Source organism: Lolium perenne, chromosome 5 (genome assembly GCF_019359855.2).
Source record: "Lolium perenne isolate Kyuss_39 chromosome 5, Kyuss_2.0, whole genome shotgun sequence".
Taxonomy (NCBI): domain Eukaryota; kingdom Viridiplantae; phylum Streptophyta; class Magnoliopsida; order Poales; family Poaceae; genus Lolium; species Lolium perenne.
The window spans coordinates 252,400,276-252,425,991 of record NC_067248.2 but is presented as its reverse complement, the minus strand read 5'-3'; the positions used below and the strand labels follow the sequence as shown (position 1 = coordinate 252,425,991).

At 44.5% G+C, this 25,716-nt stretch overlaps 3 protein-coding genes across 4 annotated transcripts; all 3 read left to right on the top strand.

Moving 5' to 3' along the window:
- Positions 1-876: 876 nt before the first annotated feature.
- LOC127302710 (DNA replication complex GINS protein PSF3) lies at positions 877-5,525 on the top strand. Of its 2 annotated transcripts, none has more exons than XM_051333249.1 (7): positions 877-1,008; positions 1,135-1,256; positions 1,339-1,410; positions 1,794-1,897; positions 2,139-2,231; positions 4,934-5,073; positions 5,179-5,525. In XM_051333249.1, the coding sequence occupies exons 2-7, from the start codon at positions 1,212-1,214 to the stop codon at positions 5,307-5,309; spliced, it is 585 nt and encodes a 194-aa protein (XP_051189209.1). In that variant the 5' UTR covers positions 877-1,008; positions 1,135-1,211; the 3' UTR covers positions 5,310-5,525. The 2 variants fall into 2 exon arrangements, with proteins under 2 accessions (XP_051189209.1, XP_051189210.1); XM_051333250.2 differs by having other exon boundaries at positions 950-1,012.
- Positions 5,526-9,365: 3,840 nt separating this feature from the next.
- LOC127302709 (3-dehydroquinate synthase, chloroplastic) lies at positions 9,366-12,961 on the top strand. Its single transcript, XM_051333248.2, has 8 exons — positions 9,366-9,705; positions 9,791-9,941; positions 10,021-10,188; positions 10,270-10,496; positions 11,340-11,463; positions 12,207-12,269; positions 12,366-12,509; positions 12,606-12,961. Exons 1-8 carry the CDS (start codon positions 9,425-9,427, stop codon positions 12,735-12,737), a joined length of 1,290 nt encoding a protein of 429 aa, XP_051189208.1. The 5' UTR covers positions 9,366-9,424; the 3' UTR covers positions 12,738-12,961.
- A 2,248-nt stretch (positions 12,962-15,209) lies between these two features.
- Positions 15,210-16,429, top strand: LOC127298356 (uncharacterized). The gene is made up of 2 exons (XM_051328237.2): positions 15,210-15,406; positions 15,907-16,429. The coding sequence occupies exons 1-2, from the start codon at positions 15,245-15,247 to the stop codon at positions 16,147-16,149; spliced, it is 405 nt and encodes a 134-aa protein (XP_051184197.1). The 5' UTR covers positions 15,210-15,244; the 3' UTR covers positions 16,150-16,429.
- The last annotated feature ends 9,287 nt before the right edge of the window (positions 16,430-25,716 follow it).

Sequence of the window (25,716 nt, the reverse complement as noted above, 5' to 3'; positions counted from 1 at the left end):
GTTGGGGTGTTGCGTTCGATTCCCCCTAGATACGAAGATCATGTCAGGGAGATTTTTATGCAATGAGAACCATTCACCTTTAATGGAATCATGCAAAAGTTATTGACTTTGAATGTAGCACCAATACCAGAGGAGATCACCGATGAAGAAGGTATATATATTTGATATTATGCATTATAAATGTTTTTCCTTACCAGCGCTTATTGCAAGCTGCTAGTATTTGATACTTATGCTGTTTTGTTTGAAAACATGACCTACCGCTTGAGGAGCCGCCGTGGGGTGAGGAGGAGACGCGCGTGTTTGATGGCGAGCAAGATGTTGATGGTTGACGACACTCCCCCTCTACATTTATCATCTATGTCCTTAGTTATCAATTTGAATAAAGTTGTAATCGTTATTAGTGAACTTTTTATTAGTGTCTCTTGCATCTAGCGAGACAAATTATTTATATGTAATAAAGCTAAGTCCGTTGTCCGCTTTGTATAAATAAAGTCTACGTGTTCACATATTTTCAATGAGTTATTCTTATTGTGATCTTGATGATAAATTTAACATTTATGAGTCATTGTGAAAATCCGAAAGATATCCAACCTAATCATTACATATATTTTGTATTTTTTACTAAATGGTTATAGTTTTTTATTTGAAATATGGTGATGGACTAATAAACCAGTGTGGGGGAGTATTGATTGGAAAATGGAAATACCATGCACCTTATAAACAGGAATAGAGATAGTATAATGTTTGGAACAACTAAGCTGATAGTAAATCATTAAATCTCCCTTTATGGGAAAAAAATAAACAACCATATTTTTGGAAATGTTCCCTCCAAAATTAAAATCCTTGCAGAAAAATTGGCGGGATGGGCGACGAACCTCGCGGGCCCGCTTTTGGCCTCACCGCCCGAAACATTTCCCATCTCTCAACCCACTCTCTCCCTCCCGAATCTCTCCCCCAATCTCGCACTCTCCCTGCGGCGGCGGCGGCTATCGGGCGCGGCGAGCGGTGGTCAGTGCCTCCTCTCTCCTCTCTCGCCCTATCCTCTCCGTTCTCCCTCCCGGGAGGAGAGCGGCGAGCAGGTGGCGGCGGGGAACGGCATCTCCTCTCTCCGCTCTGACCCCTCTTTCTCTTCAGGAGCACGGTCGGTGACCGGAGGACTGAGCCGGCGGCCAAGAAGCAGTACGGGCAGCTGATCTATCGCACTCGGTGAAATGCCCTCTTACTACGACGTCGATGACATCCTCATGGAGGAGGAGGTAACCGAGCTCGTCTTATCATCTGCTCCGTTTATGCTTGTACGGATACAGATGGCGTGAATATGTTCTAATGTAATTGCAGCCTATTTCGGCTGTTTTCCAAGTAACTGCCAATGGCGTGGGTCTGCTAGATCCCGGTGCTGAGAGAAACAGTGTAAGTATCTGTCCAATGCTTCTGTTCAGTAATGTGCTAGTATTTGTTATGCTAAACCTGGTGATGGATTTTAGAGCTAATGAGGGTAACACCCGAGTGTGAGGGTGATGAACTGATGATTCTAATTACCAATATGCTCCGGTTGTTCTTTTACAAATTACTTCCGAGATATGTGCACTAGTTAAAATGTTAAATGATGTTTACCTGAAATGCATAACTGCTTTCTCTTTCCCCCGGTGTGCCATGTTTTTTAATGAACACCAACTGGGGGTTAGATCTTAGATGCATCGTGTTTTGAGCACTTCCTGCTGCTGCGGAAAATGAATTGGGGTATTTTCTCTGCTCCCGACAAAAAGTGAACTGATTATTTTCTCTATGTTCAGGTTGAAAAAGGTGCGAAGGTAGACCTTCCATTCTGGCTTGCACACGGGATGCTGTCTCTAGAACAAGCGGTGTCGATAAATGTACCCCCTTGCTTCACCCAGAAGTAGGTTTCTCTGTAATCTTTGTTCGCATTGCTGCGTACACATCAATTGTTAAGAGGGATGCATGTTAGTTATCATTCTCATCTCAACAAAATTACATGGAAGTACCTCTCACCAACTTGATGAAGTGCTCTTAAGCAGAATATCCATTGCTTTAGTTTTATGGCTAGTGTTGCTTACTTTGTAGTATGCTGGAGTTTATCCTGGAAGAGATCGATGTCTTAAGGTCATATAATGCTGCAGAACTCGCAAGGAGATCCAAGCTGATGCAGCCTGTGTTGATTTGAGGGTTCGGTGCCCCTACTTCTATGAGCTAGGATGCAAGATTGTTCCATTGTAAGTTCTGAATGGCTCAAATTCCCGATTCTTCATTAATATCTTTCTATACAGTATTTATTAGAAGTGTGCCCTTACTTCTATGAGCTAGGATGCAAGATTGTTCTTTGTATGTTCTGAATGGCTTAAATTCCTGATTCTTCATTAATACTCCCTCCATTCCTAGATATAAGCCATGTAGCTTTTTGAGAAAAAAATCCAGAATATAAGGTGTATTCCGTTGCACCACTTGTCTCGACAATTTTTTAAGGGTTTAGTTTATGTTTACTTATGTTATGCAAAGTCCTCAGTTTTCTCACATCAATTGTTCAGTGGAATCCTGATCAAACCTGGTGTAATTATTCCTAAATGTGTGCTCTTTAATTTTCGTGCTAAAAACTATATGGCTTATATCAAAGAATGGAGGGAGTATGTTTCTATTCTATCTTTGTTAGAAGTAGATAACTACTCCACTGCCATGTAGAGTTTTGATGATCCTTACATACACTATTGTTCTGTTTAACCTGGTAATTTTGTTGGCATACAACACTTCAATGCATTATTCTTTCTGCATTTGTTTCTTTTTTTAAATGCTTCCCTCTCCATGAAGAAGGTTAGTTCATTATTAGTATGAAGTTAAAAACTGAACAAACTGCTGTAAGTTCGAGCAGCGGTATGCTGACTGCTTGCAAATAGAAAAGAAATGCAACCATATGGTTTTCCTTAGTGAAGATCCAGACTGCTTCACATGCTCTTAACCACAGTTTCAGTGCCATGTCCTGTTCTCAGTTTAATCAAATAAGTTGAAACTGCGGTTTATACAAATGGTTACTTCCACCCACTGATTTATGATTGGTCTAGTCTCATGGTCTGAGCATGTTTTAATTTGACACTTAGCAGTAAGCTCCTTTTTGCCGACCCCAACAAATGATTGATAAGGAATATTCAGGCATGCATTCTTGCATTAGTTTTAAGGTGCTGGGTCTAGTTCCTGCTCATTTTAACTGGAATAATATAGTATATGGTTGCTTTAGATATAGTTCCCTGCTGATTGTGCTATTATTACCGTGGTCCTACTACCATTGTACAGAATATAATCATAGACCTGAAGAATGACTTGGGTTCCACCAGGCCAATATTTGCTTTTGACATGTATTGATTCCATGATCACATATGATGCTATGAGCTGAATAAACCATAGCTAAGTCTCCCCAAATCTACGACTACTGGATGTTTATCCTTTTCGAAGACATACTCTGCACACTGTACCACAATCATCATAATCTGTATATTCAAGGATTTAGATATTAAATTCTCCTGTGTTTTTGCCTTCAACTTTTGTGTCCACTAGAAAGTGTGAACTTGTGGTGCTATCACTTCACTATCTATTGGTCATTTTATCTGGGATTTGGGTATTTCCAGATGGTGCGGGTGATTTCTGGAAAAAATGTTTAATGATCCATAGATAAGATATGATGTATGTTAATTACAGTACAAATGTATTGATTCCGTGATCACATATGATGCTATGAGCTGAATAAACCATAGCTAAGTCTCCCCAAATCTACGACTGCTTGATGTTTTTCCTTTTCAAAGACGTACTCTGCACACTGTACTGCAATCATCATAATCTGTATCTTCAAGGATTCAGACATTAAATTCTTTTGCGATTTTGCCTTCAACTTTTGTGGCCACTAGAAAAGAAGTTATCGGATGTTTAGTAGCTGCATGTGCCACATGATGTAAACATGTGGAGCACTTCACCATGTATTGGTCATTCTAACTGGGATTTGGGTATTTCCAGATGGTGCGGGTGATTTCCGAAAAAATGTTTAATATTCCACAGATTAGATATGATGTATGTTAATTACAGTACAAATGTGCATCTTAGAGGTCTGAATTTCTCTAAAAACAGGCCAAGGAAGCTGAATTGCTCAAGTTGCATGTTGGCTGCATGCCTGGCTTCCATATGTGGGTGATTAATTTGGCCAAACCTACCGCATTCAACGTGAACATGTTCTTAGAGAGTCAGTTGTCACTGCTATTTTCTTAAATTCCTAACTATGTGAAATTTCGTTCTTTATTGTGTTGGTACTCCATACGCTTAAATTAGATATACCATCAAGTTATTATGTAGTGATGTCTGGTATCTTATATATTATTATTGAGTGATGTTCAGAAAGTGTCTGAACTGAAGCCAATATTTTTCAATAGAGCAATAGAAGTCCATTAACCCAATGAACAAGACTTTGTTCTTCTTCACTACCATCCACAATAACAGCTGGATAATGCAAATACTGCACTAAAAATGTTTTTGTCCATCTCTTTTTCTGTATTTTTTTGCCTATCAGCTGTGGACTATGAGTAGTACTGAACAACATGTTTCCCTATAAGAATTCAAAACAAAGCACATCCGATGTGGAGCGCCAATTACTGACTTTTAGACTAGTTGAGTGTCTTTTAATCATTAGGTTGAGATATGACACATGTATACAGTGGATGATCCAGTAATTCAGAGGACTGTAAGACTGCCAGAGGTAGTCCAGATATCTACCACCTTAAAATTTGGTGAAACAGTAGTCATCCTTCAGTTTGCCATATCCCTGTACATATACAATTACTATGTCATGCTTTTTCACTTAGGTTGTACTTTTTTTTATTGCAAAGGTTAAAAATAATGATATCGCACAACGTTTTATTTGCTTGCATGATGACATCAACAGGGTGAGCGACAAGAGCATTGGCCAGTTCCTGCGCTACGCGTTCGTAAGCAGGTACAAGGAGATACTGAGCAAATCGCACAGCTCCTCCACGACGACAGTGCCCAAGTTCACCCCACGCCTAACAAAAGAAGAAGCTCGAGGTACAATAAACTCCTTCCCGCTGCACTACTATCTTACTCAACATCCATTTATCTTACTACTATTGCTTGAGTTAAGAACTTGAGATATCTTCTTTCGTCGTGGAGTGTTCGACTCCGCCAGGGAATCGATGACCGCTTTCAAGAAATGGCGCGTCGGAGGCGCGAGGCTGCAGAAGGCGTCCATCCTTGGCAGGAAGAGGAAGACAAAGCTTCCCGATGGGTCCTCTACATCCTGAAGTAACCGTGGCTAGCGGAAGAATGAAGTGCTGGAGCTGGTGTTATGTATGTACACTGATTGTTCTGGTACGTGAGAAATGAAATAAAAGGCAAAATACCGGTCTGAGGTCAGACATCTATGTCATCTTATGTTGTAGTCCCATGAGGCGGGCCATGACTTGTAAGGAAGTACTACCAAGATGTTTGTTTGTATGGAAAAAGCGGCACCTTTTCTATGGAGCAGCAAGTTAGGGTTGCCGATGTAGAGCATTGGTGGGGTTTGAAGCAGCATCTGCTACATACACGAGAAATTTTCGAATGAACTAGGTGTGTGATCCCACTTGCATCCGTATTAGATTATGTTGTACTGGACGCAGCTCTTTTGTTTCCTCAACAACACCTCTGCCCTAGCCACCAGTCATGGTGGACGATGATATGCCAAGCCACTGAGGCCAACTCTCCCTCATATCACATGCCGCCGTTGTGAAATACTGAAATATAGGAAGTGGCTGGAGAACAAAAAAAATCTAAGAAAAGGTGCTAATCTAGCACATAGCATCACGGATCTTGGCCCAAACTATGTGTGCTCTGTTGCAATTTACAAGTGTACCGCATCTGCATCTATATGCTCTATAAATAATCATTTCATTCACGGGCACAATTCAAAAGTTAATGCATGGTTCAATCTGTCCACACACACACACACAATGTTTTCGAGCAAGAAGAGACTTTGTTTTTTCAAATTTATTTTTTCGCTTGAGAATTGGCACAAGTATCAAGATAATACGTATATGCAAAAAATTATTTTAATTTTTTTCGAACTTTTAAATATTAAAAAAAACATGTGCGGCTACAGTCATGTCCACCAAAACATGCCTCTATTTTCTTCCTCATCTTTGTACAGACGCAGCTCAAACTACAGAGAGATGAAATATTGACTACCACGATTCACTGTTCTCCCACAACCAAGCTGTAGGTTCAAAATTATAAATTATAAATATCTCAACTTCTTCTCAGGTTTTAGACCCAGGCACTTAACAAAACAGTGCATATTTCAGAGTCTACTGGGGGCAGCTTGTGCAAGATGAGCTTCCGGCTCCCAAGAAACAATCCAAAAGTACCGTAAGATAGGAAGATAGACTAAAAATTGATAAATCAGTCATTTCGGATTAGGTGGCTTTGTCCGATATGTATAACTAAATATTTTGAATGGGTACGGTCCAGAAGGACCCGGAAGCTGCTTCATTTATAAGCGGTGGATGAACAAATTACAGGGGAGTCCACAAACAAAGTAGGAACTACAAAAAAGACCCTAGGAATTACAGCAAGGCCCTCAGGACAGAAAGATAAAAAGCAATCGGGTCCTCGAGATCCTTCTCCACCACCGTGAGCTGAGCTCCGCCGCCACGCCAGGAATACCAGCTCCGGGGACACACCACTTGGGCCAGCACCACTGAAAAGTGCGCATCAGCAGGAGCTGAAGATCCTCCGCGTCGGCTTGAAGCCTGGAGGAAGATAGACCATCGAAGCGAGGTCGAGGAGGGTCGCCTTTCGACCATGATGTGCAGAGGCATGGCGGAGGTAGCCGCCGGCTTCGGTCCTCTGCTGAAGAACTCCAGAAACGAGAGCATAGAAACTCTCAGGTGCAGCAGATGTTCCCCGCTGTCGCCAAGCCACAGCTCCTTGAACAGCCGCATCTCCCCATCCCCCTCGCCCCCACGACCGGCCAGGGAAAGGAGATACACCACCCAGAGAAGCTTGAGCTTGGCACAAGATAGAGGCCCTTTGTTTGTGGAGTAGCCCGTCGCCCAAATCTTCACCGCAACCGACTCTGACCGTCGGAGTATCTCATCGGAGAAGAGGCCCGCATGCTAGCTACAAATCTCGGCCAAGAGATCTAGCAGCCACCTCCCGGCATAGCGCCACACAGCGGCATAAAGCCTAAATAACCTAGATCTACTAGTAATATACACTAACCTAACTCCGGCGCCTCCCCTAGGCCATCTCAGGCCATCGGCTCAGCCCGGTCTCCGGTGGGAGTCACTCAGGTACTGTAGCTAGAGGAGAGAGGGGGGGATGAGCCTTGCTCCCAACTAGCTCTATTGAAGACGGGACCCGTATGAGTGACGGTGTGTGTCTTGTCAGGGTGCATCCTAAAAAAATGACTGTGTGTGTGACAGAGTGTAGATAAAGAAGGAACGAAAATCGGGAAATATCATTTCGGCTCACGTTGCGCATGTACATCTAGACATTTTATGTTTGCACACAGATTTTCGATAAAAAAAGAACATTTTATGTGTCCCATGTAAAAAAGACAAATTTTAATATTCAGAACATGACTATTCACAAGTCATTTTTGTCTTTTTATGTAGACCACATGAAATGTTCATTTCCCCTCTGCCCATAAATTGATGTTAAAATTTTGCTTAAATTTAGATGTACCTAGATATCCTTTAATATGTATAAGTACATTCGAATTTAAGCAAATCGTTGACATCTTTTTTATGAACGGAGGGAGTAGAGAAGAGGGGGAAATAAGCTCAAAGAATGTGTGTAGCACGTTTTCAACACGAAAAAGTTCACCATCCCCGATTAAGAGCATCTCCAACAGGCGCTGTAAAATCTGGCGCTGTAAACGCGCGATTCGGCGCGCTGTATACCGCTAGAGCGCGAGTTAGCGAATTTGCCCGCGGCAGAGGCGCTATTTTCCAGCGCGCGTTGCTGTGCGAAAAACGCACCTCCGGCAGAGGCGCTATTTTGCAGCGCGCGCGGCACAAAGTGCTAATCCGACCGTTGTTTAAAAATTTAAATCGAACGAACTATGAAAATTTGATCGAAAATACGAATATATTATAAAAGTTCTACGATACAATGCGACATATAGAACTGGAACTACTCGGAGGAGTCCCAATCGAAGTCCGAACTGCTCGGAGTCGTCTCCGACACCAGCGTCGTCGTCCACTCGAAGGAGGAGGAGGAGGAGAGGACGATGGTTGATGGCCCTGCGCCGTTCTTCTTCTCCTCCTCCTTCCTCGCCGCCTTCGCGGCCCTCGCCGCCTTCCTCGCCGCGGACTCGGCGCGGCGCTTCTCGCGTGAAGCTTTTTTGTTCGCCTTCTCCGCCGCCTTCTCCTCCTCCTTCTTCTCTTTCTCCGCGTAGAAGGCCGCTGTGGCGGCGACGTCTTCGGGGAAGTGGCGCGCCCATTCAACGCGGAGCGCCTCGTCGTGCTCGGAGATGAGCAGGCGCTGCTCCTCCCGCGTGATCATCGGCGGCGGCGGCGCGAGCATCTCCGCCTGCTCCCGCGTGAACACGTCGTGGAAGTTCATCGCGCGGCGGCTGCGGCCCAGCCGCCACGCGACGGCGTCGTAGGCCCGCGCCGCCTCGTGCGCCGTGTCGAAGGTGCCGAGGCGGATCCGCTCCTCGTCGGAATGGATCTCCGCGTCAAATCGGCCGCTCGGCCGCGCCCGAACGCCGTGGTAGGCGGAGGGTGGGCGGTGGCGCGGCGGCATCTTCGCGCGGAGCGGAAACGGCCGAGGCGGAGCGGCGCGGGAGGGAGAGAGGCGGGGAGGGAGACGGACAGAGGCGAAGACGCGTGGGAGGAGTGGCAGTTGGCCGCTTCGTGCGTGTCGTGTTTATAGCGCGCGCGGCAGCGCACGTGGCAGATTTCCCGCGCGGGATAGCGCGAAAGCGCGCGGGCGGCAAAAAATTTAGCGCGCGCGCTGTTTTCCCGCCTCCGCGCGCGGCAAACCGGCGATTTTTTTACCGCGCGGGGCTTTTAGCGCGTCTGTTGGAAATGCTCTAAACGTAGAGGAGTAGTACATCTTAGTTCAAATGTAATGGGTTTGTGACCAACCGGCCCCACTTTCAGCGAGACCCGAAGCCGCCACGGCGTGCAATCCTACGAGCCGAGCCGGCGTCTCCACCACCAACCATCACACACGTGCCCGCGCCAGCCCCACCCACCAACCAACCATCCATCTGCGCCGTCCAATCCCTCCAACCAACGGTCCAGATCTTCCCCCAAACTCTTCGCGCCCACCTACCCCACTTCACCCGCCTCAAATCCCCTCCCCACCGGAGTTACCGTACACGCACAACCACCGCCGCCGCCGTCGCCGTCGCCGTCCAGACGAACCCATGGCGGCCACGGCCTCCTCCCTTCTCGCCGCCGCCGCCTCCCGCGCGGCCATCTCCCCCCGCGCGGCCGCCTCCGCCCCCTCCTCGTCCCGCCCTCCCCTCCGCGCCTCCCCCGCGCGGGCCCTCCGGAGCCGCCGCCGCGTCGTCGCCAGCGCCGCCCCCGCGATGCATCCGCCGGCGGTGTCCAGGGTCTCCACCGTGGTCGACGTCGACCTCGGCGACCGGAGCTACCCGATCTACATCGGCCCCGGCCTCCTCGACGAGCCCGAGCTGCTGCAGAGGTACTCGAACCCACCACGGTTTTTTGCCCCATCGGTGCGCGACTCCGTGTGCTCATTCCTGATGATGTCTAATCCGCGCGCGCAGGCACGTGGTCGGGAAGAGGGTCCTGGTGGTGACCAACACCACCGTCGCGCCGCTCTACCTGGAGAAGGTCACCTGGGCGCTCACTTACCAGAACCCCAACGTGTCCGTCGAGAGCGTCGTCCTGCCCGACGGCGAGAAGTACAAGGACATGGTGCGTCTTGGATTCAGCGCTCAACTTGCTTTTTCATTTCATTTCGATGTACTGTAACTAGATGGTTTGGGACTTGCAGGACACGCTGATGAAGGTGTTCGACAAGGCAATCGAGTCCCGGCTGGACCGCAGGTGCACCTTCGTCGCGCTAGGCGGCGGCGTCATCGGGGACATGTGCGGGTACGCGGCCGCCTCGTTCCTCCGCGGGGTCAACTTCATACAGATACCCACGACTCTGATGGCCCAGGTTCTAAGCTTGATTTTTCTGTCTAGAGTTCGTGCACCTGTGGTCTGGTGCTAATATGTGGCCGGATGTGAATTGCTTTAGGTGGATTCATCTGTTGGAGGGAAGACTGGGATTAACCATCCACTGGGGAAGAACTTGATCGGGGCATTCTACCAGCCGCAATGTGTGCTCATAGACACTGAGACGCTGAATACATTGCCCGACAGGGAGCTGGCTTCAGGCGTTGCTGAGGTGGTGAAGTACGGGCTCATAAGAGACGCCCCCTTCTTTGAGTGGCAAGAGAAGAATATGGCGGCAATATTAGCGAGGTACCAGGCAGGTTTTCAGATTGATATTAGCGTTTAGCGCCATCAAATGTTACATTGATTTAATAATTATCAGGGTAAAGATGTCTGACTACATTAGATCTGTGGTTGCTGTAGGGCGCTACTCATCAGGGAGTAGGAATTCTAATTATCTTCTTAGTATAATCTTGTTTGGATTTTTAGCCCATATAACTGGTTAAGTTCACTCATCCTTTTCCTGTTTGAAATATTTGGAGTCCCTATGTTGCCGCACTGTCTTTTGATGGTTTATATGAGCCCTACGCTCTGAATATTGCTTTTGTTAAACCATTCTGGTAATCTGGTAGCTATCTTCTATATGATTATGATCTGGATGTTTTCTTTTCATTTCTGTAGAAGTCGAGTGCCCCCTTTGCATCCTGGTTGTTTGAAACACGATCGGTTCTATACTGACATTTGTCGGGATGCAGAGTTGTTAAATACAGTAATCATATGAATAGCATGATTTAGTTTTGTCTTTTGGGAAAATTTTGATGTTCTGAACAGCATAACCTGAAATGCAGTGCTGCTTAGTTTGAAAGAACATAGAGGCAAATCATACTATGTGCTACAGATAATTTATAATTGATAATTGATGTACATGTCATTCTCAACTTCACATGGCTAGCTTTGCTGATGAAATCATATTGAGCCGTATGAGCATTCCATTATTCAATTATTAGATTTTGCTTCGTGAGTTATTCTAACAGCACACTGGTCACCTTTATCTGTTAAATAAGTGAAATATCCTTCTCCTGGTGTTGATCATAAATCTGTAATTTGACATGTTTCTGTTATTATATCATGATTTTAATTGTATGTTTGTAGAGAACCAAGTGCCCTGACCTACGCTATAAAGAGATCATGTGAAAACAAAGCTGAAGTTGTTGCTCAGGACGAGAGGGAAGGTGGCCTTCGAGCAACACTAAACCTGGGTCATACATTTGGTCATGTACGTAAAATCTCTTATCATTGTTGTTTTTCATGATAAGTTCATCTGTATTAACATTATGCTGTTGCCAAAGCAGTGAAAATTTTGTTTTATTTTTGTTGATGCTTAGTTGAAACATTTCGTAGGGACTACTATAGTATTTTTTTTATATCGCGTGTTAAAACAGAAAATTAAGCACTAAATAATTGTATTTGTTTGCTTCAAGTCACTAAATATTTCTGTTTGCTTCAAGTCACAAAATGTTTCTCATTGTGATCTGTAATTCTTTTCTTTTGTCGGGTGCATGCTGATGTATCATTAGCGTTCCATTTAGAAAATTTGTTATAGGACTAGTGAATAACATCTGAAACAAAGTTTTGTTAATGGAAATTTTTCTTGATGCTAGTTTTGCACAGTATCTCCTTTGTCTATATGCTACATTAGGTTAACAGGGTATGTGTTTTTGTTACCGGAAATCCTGAATTCAGTTTTTAAGATGTGCCATCCTATATGGTGTCCGTATCTCCACATCCTGGCAAATATAATAGAAAATAGAGAAGACTAAGCAACCTGGCTCCAGTTGTGAGTTGTCTTGTGGCCATTGCTTTAGAATCATTCTAAGGTTACATGACTCTTGGTTAACAATTTGGGCACCCTTGTACAAGAAACTAAGCAACCTCATCCAGTTTTATGGGAATTTGATAGCAACCTTCTGTTTTGTGAAGCATCCCTGTTACTCACTGATCGTTCAATTTAATTGCCAGGCTATAGAAACGGGTCTAGGCTATGGAGAATGGCTCCATGGGGAGGCTGTCGCTGCTGGAACAGTAAGATCACTTAAATATTTGATTGCCACTTCTTAATCATGATTTCATCTCGTTTCCTTACTGTCTTCTTCTGCTCCTGGGATGGCATTACCATAGGTTATGGCAGCTGATATGTCTTACCGCTTGGGCTGGATAGACGAGTCCATACAAAAACGAACATTTGACATACTAGAGCAAGCCAAGCTTCCCGTTGCACCGCCAAAAGGCATGACAGTGGAGAAGTTCAGAAACATCATGGCTGTAAGTACCTTAATACTGACAGAAGCACTTGACATCTCAGATTGTTTTTTTAATAGTGAAGAGCAGTCTTGCTGAGTTTCTTGCATGACACATCAGGTCGACAAGAAAGTTGCGGATGGATTGCTGAGGCTCATCCTTCTGAAAGGACCTCTGGGAGGGTGTGTTTTCACCGGCGAGTACGACAGGAAAGCCCTGGACGAAACCCTTCGTGCATTCTGCGACAACTGATCCTTCTCAGTTGGAACTTCAGGAGTCAGGACTTTTGTATACTAATAGGCTGTAATATCATATCAGAAAGAGAGAGGGTGTGTGCTATCTTTATTTATTTTATTTTTTTGGTTGAAAATAAGGGAATGAGGTCAGGTGTTGGTTCAGGTTGTGTAGTCTTGTACGGCATTGTGCCAGAGCATTATGACCAAGCATTTTGAATAATAGAATTTCACTTCAATGTTTCCGTTGAGTCACTGTTATCATAATAAACCTGTGCACGAGGTCTTTCAGTTTTTTAGTGACATGTGTTCGGTGTAAATACTGTTTCTTTGAAGGCACGTTGTGGGCTCACATGCTGCCATAGTTCAGATTCAGAATTCTTGCAGTGAGAGTGTTCGATTCAGATGAGATATTATGTGTTATACTAGGAAACATACCCGTGCGTTGCACCGGGAGAGAAAAACAACTTTTAGACGAAAAATGCCACAAGGTGATCAACCTAAATGCCCCAAGGTAATCAACCTAAGTAAATCTAGCCTCAATTTGTCCTTTTGTTTTTTGTCGTAATCTTTAATTTTTTATCTTCTTATTGATTTACTCTTTTATACTTTATTTTTAGAAGTTCTATTTTCTACTGTTTTAGACTTTCTATTTAATTTTAATGTTTTTATATTTGAGACAACCATATATGCAATATAAAATTGAGATGTATCATAGATAACAACCATCCAAGGCTTTTTGAAAAGAAAAAGATTGATGACATTGTTATCAATGCACAGGTTAAATCAATTAAGTTTGTGATGTATATAATTCCCCATTGCGGAAGAACCGATCAATGCTTAATGTCTATGTATAGTGAAGAGTTCCAACAATAATGCTAATTTGAAAACCTGGAACCAACTTGTTTTGCGGGAAAATAACCTGAAACCAAGTTGTTTTGTGGAAGTTCTGAATAGATGCAACAACACATTAGCTACTTGTCTTTGCTCATTTACACATAAATGCAACATAGCACTTATAATCTCTCTCAAAATAAAAGCAATGTACATACTAAGAAAAGCAACCAACGAAAGTTTTGGAGTTACCAAAGAGTACACAATTGAAGTTCACAGATGTGCATGTATGATCTGCTATGCAATAATGACATCAAATCTGACGCCACGGGCCATAGCTTAGACACACGCCGCACACATCAGGCATTGCATTGTCTTGGAGGTAGTCTAATATCCTGCTAAGCTTGTTTATTCATCCACCCACATCTGGCCAGACCATCGACAACCATGACCAAATTAAGATCTGGCACGAGCTCCAAATAGCTTCGCTATAGCATATAGCATTGTATAACTGAAATTAACAGCATAAATTCGTTTGCAGATTAGTAGTACGTAATTTAAAATCTATATCAGCCAACACAGAATGCACATCTTAATCAGTTGAGACGCACACATCAAATCGATAAGCAAAATCACGGCGACAGTTCAATTGCAGCTAAAATTAAAAGACATGGGTGGGATTAGACAGGAAGTACCAGATGTATAGGCAGCGGTGAAGAAGAAGACAGCGATGTTATCGGACGGAAGTGATTCAGAGGCAGGGCAAAGCACCAAGGACGGTGTACTTGTTCCTCGACACAGCGCCCGGCGCTCGCGAGGATGCAGTTCTGGACCAAGTGCGCCCGCATGGGTCTTTCCACTTTCTCTCTTTGTGCGTGAGCCTAAGCACCCCACCTCGCCGCCATTCTGGAAAGTATCCGGCACCACCCATCTTACGCCGAAATCTGGCGCCGCCCGACGGCACCGCATCTCACCGGCAACCTGTCCCTCGGCACTGCATCTGACCGCCGTCCCCGTGCCTGGCCCAAGCTCTCGGCTTCTTCCCGGCTGCTGGTGCTCCAATCCGGATGAGGCCGCCGCCCGCCTCGATCTCCATCGGCTGCTAGCGCTCCAAGCCGGATGAGGCAGGGGAGGGGGATTCGTGGGTCTATTTCAACGGGCTGTGATTTGTTTGCCAGGAGGGGTGGTTTGTCCGGGAGAGAGAAGAAGAGAAAAGAACGGTTAGATGGCATTGGTGGGTAATATGTAAATTGGTGGGAGGGCAAAACGGTCCAATGAAAAGTTGGACGAAAATTTTGGCAGAAACCTTAGCTCCTTTATTATTAGGTATAGAAATAGACGAAAATAATTCACGCCTTATTTGAATAGTACTGTGTAGTTCTGTCTTTGTCGTATGAAAAGGTAGTGTTTAGTTCAGTCTTTGTCAAATAAAAAAGTACAGTAGTGTTTGGCCTACGTATTCCGTTCACCTTTTTTTTTGGATCGGTAAGTGTCGTGCTGCTTGCTGCAAGACTGCAGCGTTGATACTTAAAACGCTTTCAGCCATTATTGCCCAGTCTACTCCGATCCTGTCCGCACGTGTAATTTCATTCCAACTCTCACACTTTTGTCACCTAAAAAAAAAACTCTCACACTTTTGTTATTGAATGAAAAAAAAAGTGTTTCCAACTGTCTGCGGATATAAATAGGAGGATGGAAGAAAAGGTATTCCTATTTGCAGGTTCTGAGGGAAACAAGGCAGTTACTCACCACTCATTCTCCATTCCAATCCATCGTGATCTCTTCTCTCCCGAAAAGGAATCAGTAACAAAAATCCAATCGATTCAAATGGCTTCTCGATGGATCCGACCTGAGGTACGCAATGCAATCTGATTCTTACGTTTCCAGTTGCAACAGAAGCACACTGCGCTGGGTTTTTTTTGCTGATTTTTCTTCTGTTTGTTTCTTCGAATCATTACTTTTTCCCCCTCTACATTTGCAAGCACCACTGCATCGATTTGGTGTCTCCGTAAACGCGCACGGTCAAAATGTGTCCTTGTTTTGTTTATTTTTTCGAACAATACCTTTCTTCTTGTTTATTTGGTATGATCAAGTTATCTGATCCAATTGTGATCCTAAACTTTTTTTTACTGTAGATAAAATTGTATCGCTGCAAACATATAATGTGTTTCACTTGTGTAAAAGGTTATTGAAATCGATCAACATAATCTGTGGCATAGACAAAAGGTAGCAATGACCAAAATGTAGCGGTAACTGAAACCGATGAATACATTCACGCATCTGTCTGCAGTAATAAGAACATCATAATTCACCTTGTTGATCTCCGATGACATGATACAAATTAAACATTCCAGGTGTACCCGCTGTTCGCGACGACCGCCGTGGCGGTGGGCATCTGCGCGATGCAGCTGGTGCGCAACATCACCACCAACCCGGAGGTGAGGGTGACGAAGCAGAACAGGGCGGCCGGGGTGCTGGACAACCACGACGAAGGGAAGCGCTACTCGCAGCACGGCGTGCGCAGGTTCTGGCTCTCCAAGCGCCGCGACTACATGCAGGCGCTCGACAACGTGCCCACCGACCCGAAACACGAGTAGATCGATCAAGTGTCGGATCGTCCTGGTCCATGGAAAGAGACCCCGGGCTTCTCTCTCTGCTCCATCCATCGCCAACATATGCATATGCATCTAGCTTGCTCCATACATTTGAGTTGAGTTGGGGACTTTCTTGGTTTCAACCTATGCCTATGAATAAGCATCCCGGTTCCATGTTTGGAGCTGCTGTCTTGTGGTTTCTTTCATATACTGGCTTTGTTGTGTCTACTGAAATTTCATATATGATCTTTCTTGGGAAGTTATAAGGATCTTGTTCTTACTATGGATGGTCATATTTTGTTTGTTTGTTCGTTCGTTTGTTTCTGAACAAAATGTACCAGTAACTCCTCGTATTATCAATGTTACTCCGTATCACTTTTTGTGAGAAAAAGGCCGAAAAGCAGGTAACTTGGGGGGGGGGGGGGGGGGGGAACATTCAGTTGAGCCATAAACTTGACTGTTATAAGCTCACCGGCGATGAAAAATTGCAGAAATTCATGCATTGATGTTGTTGGCAGGTTGATTTGTTATTATTGAGTCAGAACTTCTGTTTATATAGAAGAAAGAGCTACCCGATTTATTATTAGAGAAAAGCGAGACAAAATCAAATACAAGTGACACACAGCCTCCCACCGATCGCCAAATCGACCGAACTCGAGACCGACAGACCACCAAACTTATAGAGATAACGTGGAGGCACTGCACCACCACACTGTAAATATCATTGCCAATGAAGTTATCTGAATAAACCTATGAAAATTCTCGATAAGAGTTACCTAGTTTTCTTTTTACCTGAACATGAACCTATCAAGTCATCGGTGTTTCATGACATGAGTTCAGACTTCAGAGTTGTTGCAATGCCAGTGTTTGATCTCGAGTGCTATACCTGGCCTACGGCTCTGCATTCCATCTACCTTGGGGAATTTGTGGTGCTGTTTTTTTCTTTTCTTTTTGCGGTCTTGCAGTGCCAATACATGAAATGCTTCAGCTGTCGTTGCCCCTGGTTGGTTTTGCCTCGCCTGGCTGAGCTCAAGGACGAAATGCATGATCCAAAGGCTCTTAACACAAGGCACACAAGCAAGTAAATCAACATTAGTACTACTGAATTAGAGTACTGTTACAACCTCGTCACGATTTTGTCTCGGGCACGGTAAAAAAAAAACTACCGACGATCCATGAACGGGTTCCCTCCAAAGCTCCGTCGCGCTTTGCAATTAGACATGAGCTAAAGCCTGAGCAGGCGGCGGAGCTCGTCGGTGGCGCCGACGTCCACGCCCCCGACAGCGCCTGCGCCGGCGGAGGCCACCTGGACGGCGCACGCGGTCGGCGGCGCCTTCTTCCGCCCGGCGGACGCGGGCAGCAGCAGCGAGGTCGGCATCGGGACGCTGCTGGGCGGCGGGGAGACGGAGCACATCGGGTACTCCATCGACGTGAAACCTGGCACATCCGCCTGTCCGGTCGCCCTTTTCTTGGACGGCGACGGCACGACCACGATGGGCGCCGACGCCGGCGCTGGCTTCCTGGGGCTCCGTGCCGGCGCCGGCCGGGACTGGCGCTGCTGCTGCGGCGGCGGGGGCGAGGCCTGGTGGAGGTGCGCGGGCAGGGGCAGGAGCGGCGGCTGCGGGAAGGGGCTGCGAGCCATCGTCAGAGAAGCGGAGTTTGTTGCCGTGGAGCTGCTGCTCAAGGATTTCAAACCGCTCTCCATCAGTCAGTGCCTCGAGGAGACAAGCGGGTGCTCTGATTTGAGAGAGAAATATCCAGAGATGAAGCAAACAAGATGTCTAGAAATCAAACTCCAACCAACAAAAAGCAGGTGGAGGTGTGTGGATCAAAGCAAAAGAAACTGAAAAAAAGAAGGCTTTGCTTGCAGATCTGGATCGACTAAAACGGATCGAGATACGCAGCAGCAGCAGCGGTAGCCGGAGAAAAGGAGAGGCCAGCCGAAAGAAAAGATGGGGAAGAAGATATGGTGTCGTGCCGAGCGGTGCAGGTATCCGTTGCGCTCGAGCTCCGGGAGGGACCCTGCCATTATATAGAGCGGCCGGTCGGTACGGTACCACCACCACCCGGACGCTCCTCCCCCAACGGACACTTGCCGTGGCCGGTGGGCGTACGTTAATCTGCCGTGCTCCGTGCAGCTTCCGTGGGGTTTCCTTCCTCGGCCGGAGAGCGGAGACCGGACAGAATGATCGCACGCGGCGCATGTGGGAGGGGGGTCGCGTGCAGCGCCGACAAGGGGGAAGATACGCCGCGATGCGTGCGGTGCGGTGGTGGCCGCCTCGCCGGCCGGTGCAGTGCGCGGCCCGTGGGCACGTGGAAAGTCGCCCCCTGTCTGCCTGAGTTGCCGCACGTGCCCGCCACCGACATGTGATGCCTCGCTCGCCGGCGAGGCACGTCTCCGTGGCTGCCGACCGCCGGCACGGGCTGCCGCTGCCGCTGGCGTGTGGGGTGTGGACGGGGCGGAGCTGGTGGTGACGGCCGTCGTTGGCCACGCGCGTTGCGGTGCGTCCTCGTGTTTTCCGTGCATGCGTGGGTGGTTCGGTCGCCGGCCCCGTACCGTACCTGCCGGTGGGGTGGGCATTGTTTACGGTTTCTGATGATTTTGTCCACCATAGCGTCCCAGGGCCGAGGAAGCCAAGTCGATGGGCTCGGGTGCGGGTACTGGCTGGTTTCCGTAGGCGGTAGGCCTATGGCTGCTCGGGCGGTGGTCCTGAGTCTCCAGATGAAACTCTTGCCTGACTTGGTCGGTGTCAACAATGGCGTCGCCTTCGGGCGCCGCTTTCCTTCTTCAAGGCGTTGTCGTGGAGTCCCGACACCCCTCCGCCCATCATTCCGGGATGAATACCCAAATTGGCCGGTTTGCCGGATTGGATGACGGCAACATCTTTTGGACATCATGACCTCTTTGGAGGCGTCATTTTTCGCAGTCTTGGAAGCCAATTTTGGCGATGCTAGCACCACTGGTTTGGGTCAAAGTCTTCAGGTTCCGTCGATTTGTGAGTGTCGTTGGCTTGCTTCTTGTTGGCATGCTTCTCCCCTCAAAGCTTGAAAGAACTATCTGTTCCTTTCGGCTCTAAGGGTGTGTTTGTTTTGTATCCAAGATTGGCTAGCAAATATTTGGTTGAGCCATTGCTTACCCACAAGTTGACCAACATTGGCTAAAAAAGAACTAGAGTTGGTAGTGTACCATTGGCAAACCAAAAAGTTGGCAACTATCCAAACATGATCCAACTTTTTATCCATGACCAAAAAATTGGTTGGGTATACTTTGGTAGCAATCCGAACACACCCTGACTTCCTTTCAACGGACGTGGATCGTGCAGCCGTGGTGCTCGTTGTTGCTATCGTGTTGTATGATACAACAGCGTTCCAAACCTAGTTACACGACCATGTGTGCGCTTTTCACCGGTTTTCCTTAAAATTGTAACATGTAGGTTTTCTTTATCCGATTTTCCTTATAAATCAAACACGGTGTGGAATTTGTATTTGTTTTGGCCGGTTTTATTTATCTGGTTTTCCTTATTTCCCCGTGTGGCTCGTCTGTAGCTTTGTTTTATGGCCGGTCTCACGGTGCAAAGAAGCAATTTTCTTTTCTTCCTCGCTTCCAGTTGCCCGATCAGGACTGGCTAAATTGACTTGTTGCCCGATGTATTTTATGATACATATGGAACATTACAATATAAACAGTAATCGAAAAAGCTACCCCTCAGATCATAGCAATAGTCATGATTTTAGTTTAAATTTGATCTAAAACCACAACAATTATTGTATATCTTAGCAAGTAATAAGCTCAAATAAAATCCATAAAAAGCCTGAAGCAAACTGAAACCGGACGAAGCATGTTTGTGATATAAGACAAGAAAAATATACCGGTTTTGATATGTCTCAGTCAACTGAGATTTTCTGAAGTCTAAGTCACTTACAAAAAGTGTTTGATTTGTACTTTTCTATTAAAAAAATGCAGTTGTACTTTTCTGCTAGAAATGTATAATTGGACTGAGTTGCACTTTTCTTTGAACTGCAGTCTCACTCTTCTGAGGTTTTAAGAAAAAGGGAGCGTCTAGAGATCAGTCGCCTGAGACTTAATAAGTCTAAGTCGCTGTCATCTGTAGCTCATTAAGTCATGTACTACTCTAATTTTGGCGTCCAGTTTTGTGCGTTCGCATTTTTCACTAGAAAAAATAATCTGTGCAACCATTTAAGACATAAGAAAAATCTTAGTAGCAATTTACGTGTAACTGGAACAACTCAATTGCAATCCACATGTAAGTGAATTTTTTTTAGTTGTGACACATGCGTAACTGGAAAAAATCTCTGTTCCAACCCACATGTGTGGAAATTTGTGATGACCCAGCGTACCACTGCATGGTGTAGTACACAAGTCGTTGACATAACACAAGTGAAACACCGTTCCACCCATATTACATCTATCAGAGTGGTACAACAGAAACATATGCGAGTCCAAGGTATGTCTATAGAAGTACACACGAACTGTTTACATAAGATCCACACAGCCTCCTACTTTACAGTGAGGTAAAACTTCAAATAAAACTCCAGAAGAACGACTCGTAGTCTATCTTATTACTAACTCAAGTTCAAGAGCTACTTGGCTTGCTATAGAAATCTAGCTACTTAGGTGCTAGGATTAGGAAAAGATTCCCTTCTATTACTAGTCTAGGTTTCCATTATAACTGATTCAGGAGTTGACTCCATTGACTTCTTTGATTGGATTCTTCATCTTGTTGCAGTTGACTCCTTTGTCTTCGAGTTCCACGGTAGTTTCTCCTTTGGTGCATTGCTCTAAGAAGGGGGTTCAAACGAGATAGAATGAGTACGAGCGTACTCAGCAAGTTCATATTAGGAAATAGGTGTATCATGCACTAACTACAGCCATAGACCAGAAAGTCATAGGCCAATGCAAGTTTTTGTAAACATTTCTTCAAAAGGTTTATTTTATTCTGAAAACTATGCCCGTCAGTCTTCACAGGTTGACCAGAACTTCGTGGAGTTCCTTTCCTGCCGCGTTCGCAGTTCCCTTCCCGGAACAGGGAGTGACAGTCACAATTCTTGATACCCTCTGCAGAGGTGCGTTACTTTACCCATAAGAGAACTTATCCTTGATACCAACCGGGTGATCGTTCCCGTCCACACTTCCTTGGTGTGGGGCCAGGTGTAAGGTCCAAGCCAATCACTGCCTTCTCCGCGACTGCAAACCCACCCTTTTGTCCACCCGTACACCTCCAGTAGACTTTCCCCCGATAATACGGCTTTACTCATGATGTACTTTGGACAATCCTTCATAGATCGTAGAGCCATCATCACTAATGGATGGGGATTTAAAAGGCCATCCCAACCTACGGCAGTGCCTCCAACACCCCGCTGCTCTACCAATCCGTTGGCGTGCAGAAGGGAAAAGATACAGCTGACTTCCCCAGAGCCATTATAGATCTTATGGTCAACGCGATATGTACGGCGCTAGAATCACTGGACGGCATTGGTAATTAATCCTAGGTGATATAACCCATTGCAATGGAACCTCCACCATATCAACACATACCATGGTTCCATTGCCCACCACATAGTCATATTCATAATTGTAAAATAATACTTTGCTTTTCAATGCATGAGTGATAAGTATAGTACTTTGCATATAGTTTGATAAAAATAATCAAATGACATGAGCAAGCGATGAACTTGCCTTTCTTGACTGCAAGATTATGCAGGCAAAAGCTTCGATACGTGAGAACTCCAAATGCTGAAATACCATCATCGTCCGGTAAGGACAATGTTTAAAGAACTGGCAAAGATGCTATAATGCATAGTATGAGATGCAATCGTCCCGAGCGTAACCTAACCTCGATGATTTAGGGTTGATAAGTTGTAAATATTTCTTTAGGGTTGGTTGCACTTTTTAGAATGGTTCTCAAACAAGGTTCTTATTAAGGTTGGTTATATTAACATCATAATCAAGTGATATAAGACATCATAACAATCATACACATAAAGAATAGTGATGGAATAATATGTAAAGAACAATTGTCAATTTTAAGTTCTATAGAACATGGTTGATGATTATCTATATTATACTTCAAAAGAATAACTTTTGAAGAACATGTTGTTTAAGAAATAATGAGTATTTCAAAGAAGGATTAGGGTTTCTAAGGTTTGATTGACATTTGTACTTCAAAAGAATAACTTTTGAAGAACAGGTTAAATAAGAATATGAACTACTATACATAGGAGCTATGGCTTTCTAGGGTTTACTATTGGATTCATTTAGTTCACTAATAGGAACTAGTTGGGTTCTTAAATAGAATTGGTTCTATATACAACAAGTATGGGCAGGTTTATTACTCTGGTTGATTATGATATCATATCAAAGGATGGTTATCCAGATGGTTCTATAAATTAGCTACTAGGTTTACTATGGTTTCTTATTTGCTTCACTAAATAATCACTAATAGTTTCTAAGCTAAGTGACTTATCATTTCCTAAGTAGGGTTTAGTTGATTAGGAGCATGTAATGTGAATTATTACACAAGGTTGATACTAGGGTTTATCATCATGGTTTAACTAGGGTTTGATGGTTGAGGTTAATCCTAATGGTGTGGTATATAGGATTGGTGATCAATGGTGCTAATATGTGGTAGCAATCTAGGGTTTATACCTAGGTGATACTAGTGAATCATATAGGTTTTAATTAGGAATAGGAACATGAAATGATAATCTCATGTAAATTGGTTCTAGGTTGGTCGATCATGATTTGTATTTGTTGGTCATATAATATGGCTCTCTAGGTAAGGTGATATTCACATGATCACATGTGATAAGCACTAGGGTTTTAGAGTTACTACTAAAGTGTAATGATCACATGGATTAAATCCCTAGGGTTTTAGGTTTGCAACTATTATGGATGAACACATAAAATAATGAGATCAATGTCTTACTTAAATTAAAACTAGGGTTTCTAAATTATGGTACAACTCCTAGAATGCTGATTAATAATAATAGAGTTGTGGTTACTAATTACTTGAATCAAAAATTAGTAATGGTTTAACATTTTATTAATTTTTACAAGATTTAATAATTAGGGTAACTCCTATTTTGGTTTAATTAAGGATCAGGGTTTAATAATTGTTATTAGGGTTTAAAATAATTAACTTGTTAACTAAAGATGTTTAAGTAAAGAAAAGAGAAAATAGTAATTTGCAATTAGGGTTTATGAATTACCACTAATAATTAAGTTAATGCAAATATGGTAAATAAAATTAATCCTAACATTTTACTTAGTTACTGAATAGTTCAAATTTAATTTTTACATTTAACAATTTATGGAATTAAATTGTATTTTAAATAATTGAAATGGCATAATTAATAAGGTTAAAAATAAGTGAAATTTTATTTTGACACACATTTTTGTTTTATATTTTATTTGAATAGAGTGTATTTTTGTGAGCATTTTGATATATTATTCATATTTTTCTGAGTTGAAATGAATTTAATCTATTTCTGCAAAGTTTCAGTATTTTACTGGTTTTTAAATTAAAGCAAAATACTAAACGTACCGGTTCACACCCTAGCTACTGCGACTGACGAGTGGGGCTTGTCTCCACGTCGGATGCCACGCAGGCAACGACTGGTCAAGGTGGACTGGGCTGTTGACCGCACCGGCGTTTAATCACGGCGGCCAGGCACGGTGGCGCCGCTGATTTAGGGCTCCCCTGGATGCGCTACTAGGTGCATCGAACAAGCACAACAAGGCGAAGCGAATGGTGGTGGTGGTTTTCACGGGGACTCATCGGAGCGTCGCCGGCAGCGAGCTCTGCGGCGGTGCTACACCGGCGAGGATCGAATCAGAGGCTACAGGAGGTTCTAGGATGCGAGATCTAGATCTACAGATGCGTATGCTCACCCTGAAGCTCAAGGTGTGGTCGGCTCCGGCGATGGTCGACGGAGACAACGGTGATTGGAGATTTCCCGGCGATGTGCCGCAGAAGGGAAATCCGAAATTGAGCCGCTTCCTTGCTCCCCTTGATGCTCTGCTCCTCCAGGGTGCTCCTTGAGTCCAGGCGCTCCTCCTGGACCACGCGCCGGAGGCTAGAGTGACCTCCTCCGTCGGCTTCGTCTTCGACTCCGGCGACAGAGAGTGGATGAGCGGAAGAGATAGAGAGTGTCTGAGCAGCAATGGAGTGGTGGAGGTGAACAAGGAATGCACGGCGATGCTCTCCACCTATTTATAGGCCAAGGGAAGCCTTGTGGCCTCGACACGGCGACGGCCATGGTCGGAGAGGTGGCGGTCTCTGGAAGCTTCTAGCTGGCGAAGATCTTTTCTTCCGCGGATAAGCTCGGACGCGAGAGAGGTTGGGCGTGGTTCTGAGCGTCTGGCGACGTCCGGGGCAAGCTTATCGTCGACGAGATCGTGGCCTACTGGCTCCGCCCCGCTGTCGAGCTCGGAGACGACGACGACGCAGTCTATTCTCTTCGCACGATTCTTGACGCACGCGAAACGGTATTTGGCCGTGGGCTGGACTGCTCACAGGCTTTGATGGGCTGCTTTGTGGTGGGCTCTTTGCGGTCTGGTAAGTTTCCCTCTCTTTTCCTTTTTCAAATTCTGTTTTTATATTTTCTGGTTTCTATTTGGTATTTGAATTCATATTTGAATTCTGTTTCATTTTGCAGGTTCTAAAATACTTGAGTATCAAGATAATTTGATAATCATGCCTACTGCATGGTTTTGTTATATTAAACAAATAGTTTGGTTAGGATTTAATTGAGATCTTGTGAGGCTTAAGTAAAATAGAAATGGTAAGTTACTTATTTTAAATTCCCTTTTTAAATTTAGAAACTAGATCTATTGAAGTGGTTTGAAAATTTATGACCAGTGCTTGGTAAACATGTCATTAAGTTTTGTTATTACTTAACAATATTTATTGTCCCCATGTATTTGATATCATGGTTAGAGTTTAAATTAAATGGTGTTGAGAATGGAATGGTTCATGATTTTATGTGGAGATTTGTTTCTAAGGGTTTAACAAAATGGTTGGATCAACTCTATATTCATTACTCTTGCTCAGCACTTCTATCTTGGATGTGTACTTGTGATCTATGATACACAAGTTAGGGAACAATATTTTAGGTGGATTGGATCCTATGTGGAGAGGTTTAGGGTTTCGATAATGCTTCACTAATTGAAGTATAAATAGGCATGAGGTATGGCAGGGTTCTAATTATAATCCAAGTTAATCCATGGGTTGGAATTCCAATGTAGTTTAGGGTTTAAGTAGTGATCACCAATGTGATACACAACTAGGATTAGAATATGAGCATAAGCTTTGGTTATGTTTCACTAATGGAACATGGCTCTCATCTACAAGATTAAAGGTTGGTTTAAACAAGTAAGATGTAATACTACTTTTAAAATTCTCTAGGATAGACATGGCTATGGTTAGCATCTATAATCTCTCTCACTTCTAAATGTCTTGTAATAGCCTAAGGTCCTACTCAAGATATGATGATATGATCCTCTAATTATATGGTTTTCCTAGGGATTCTACCTTGGTATATTCTGTA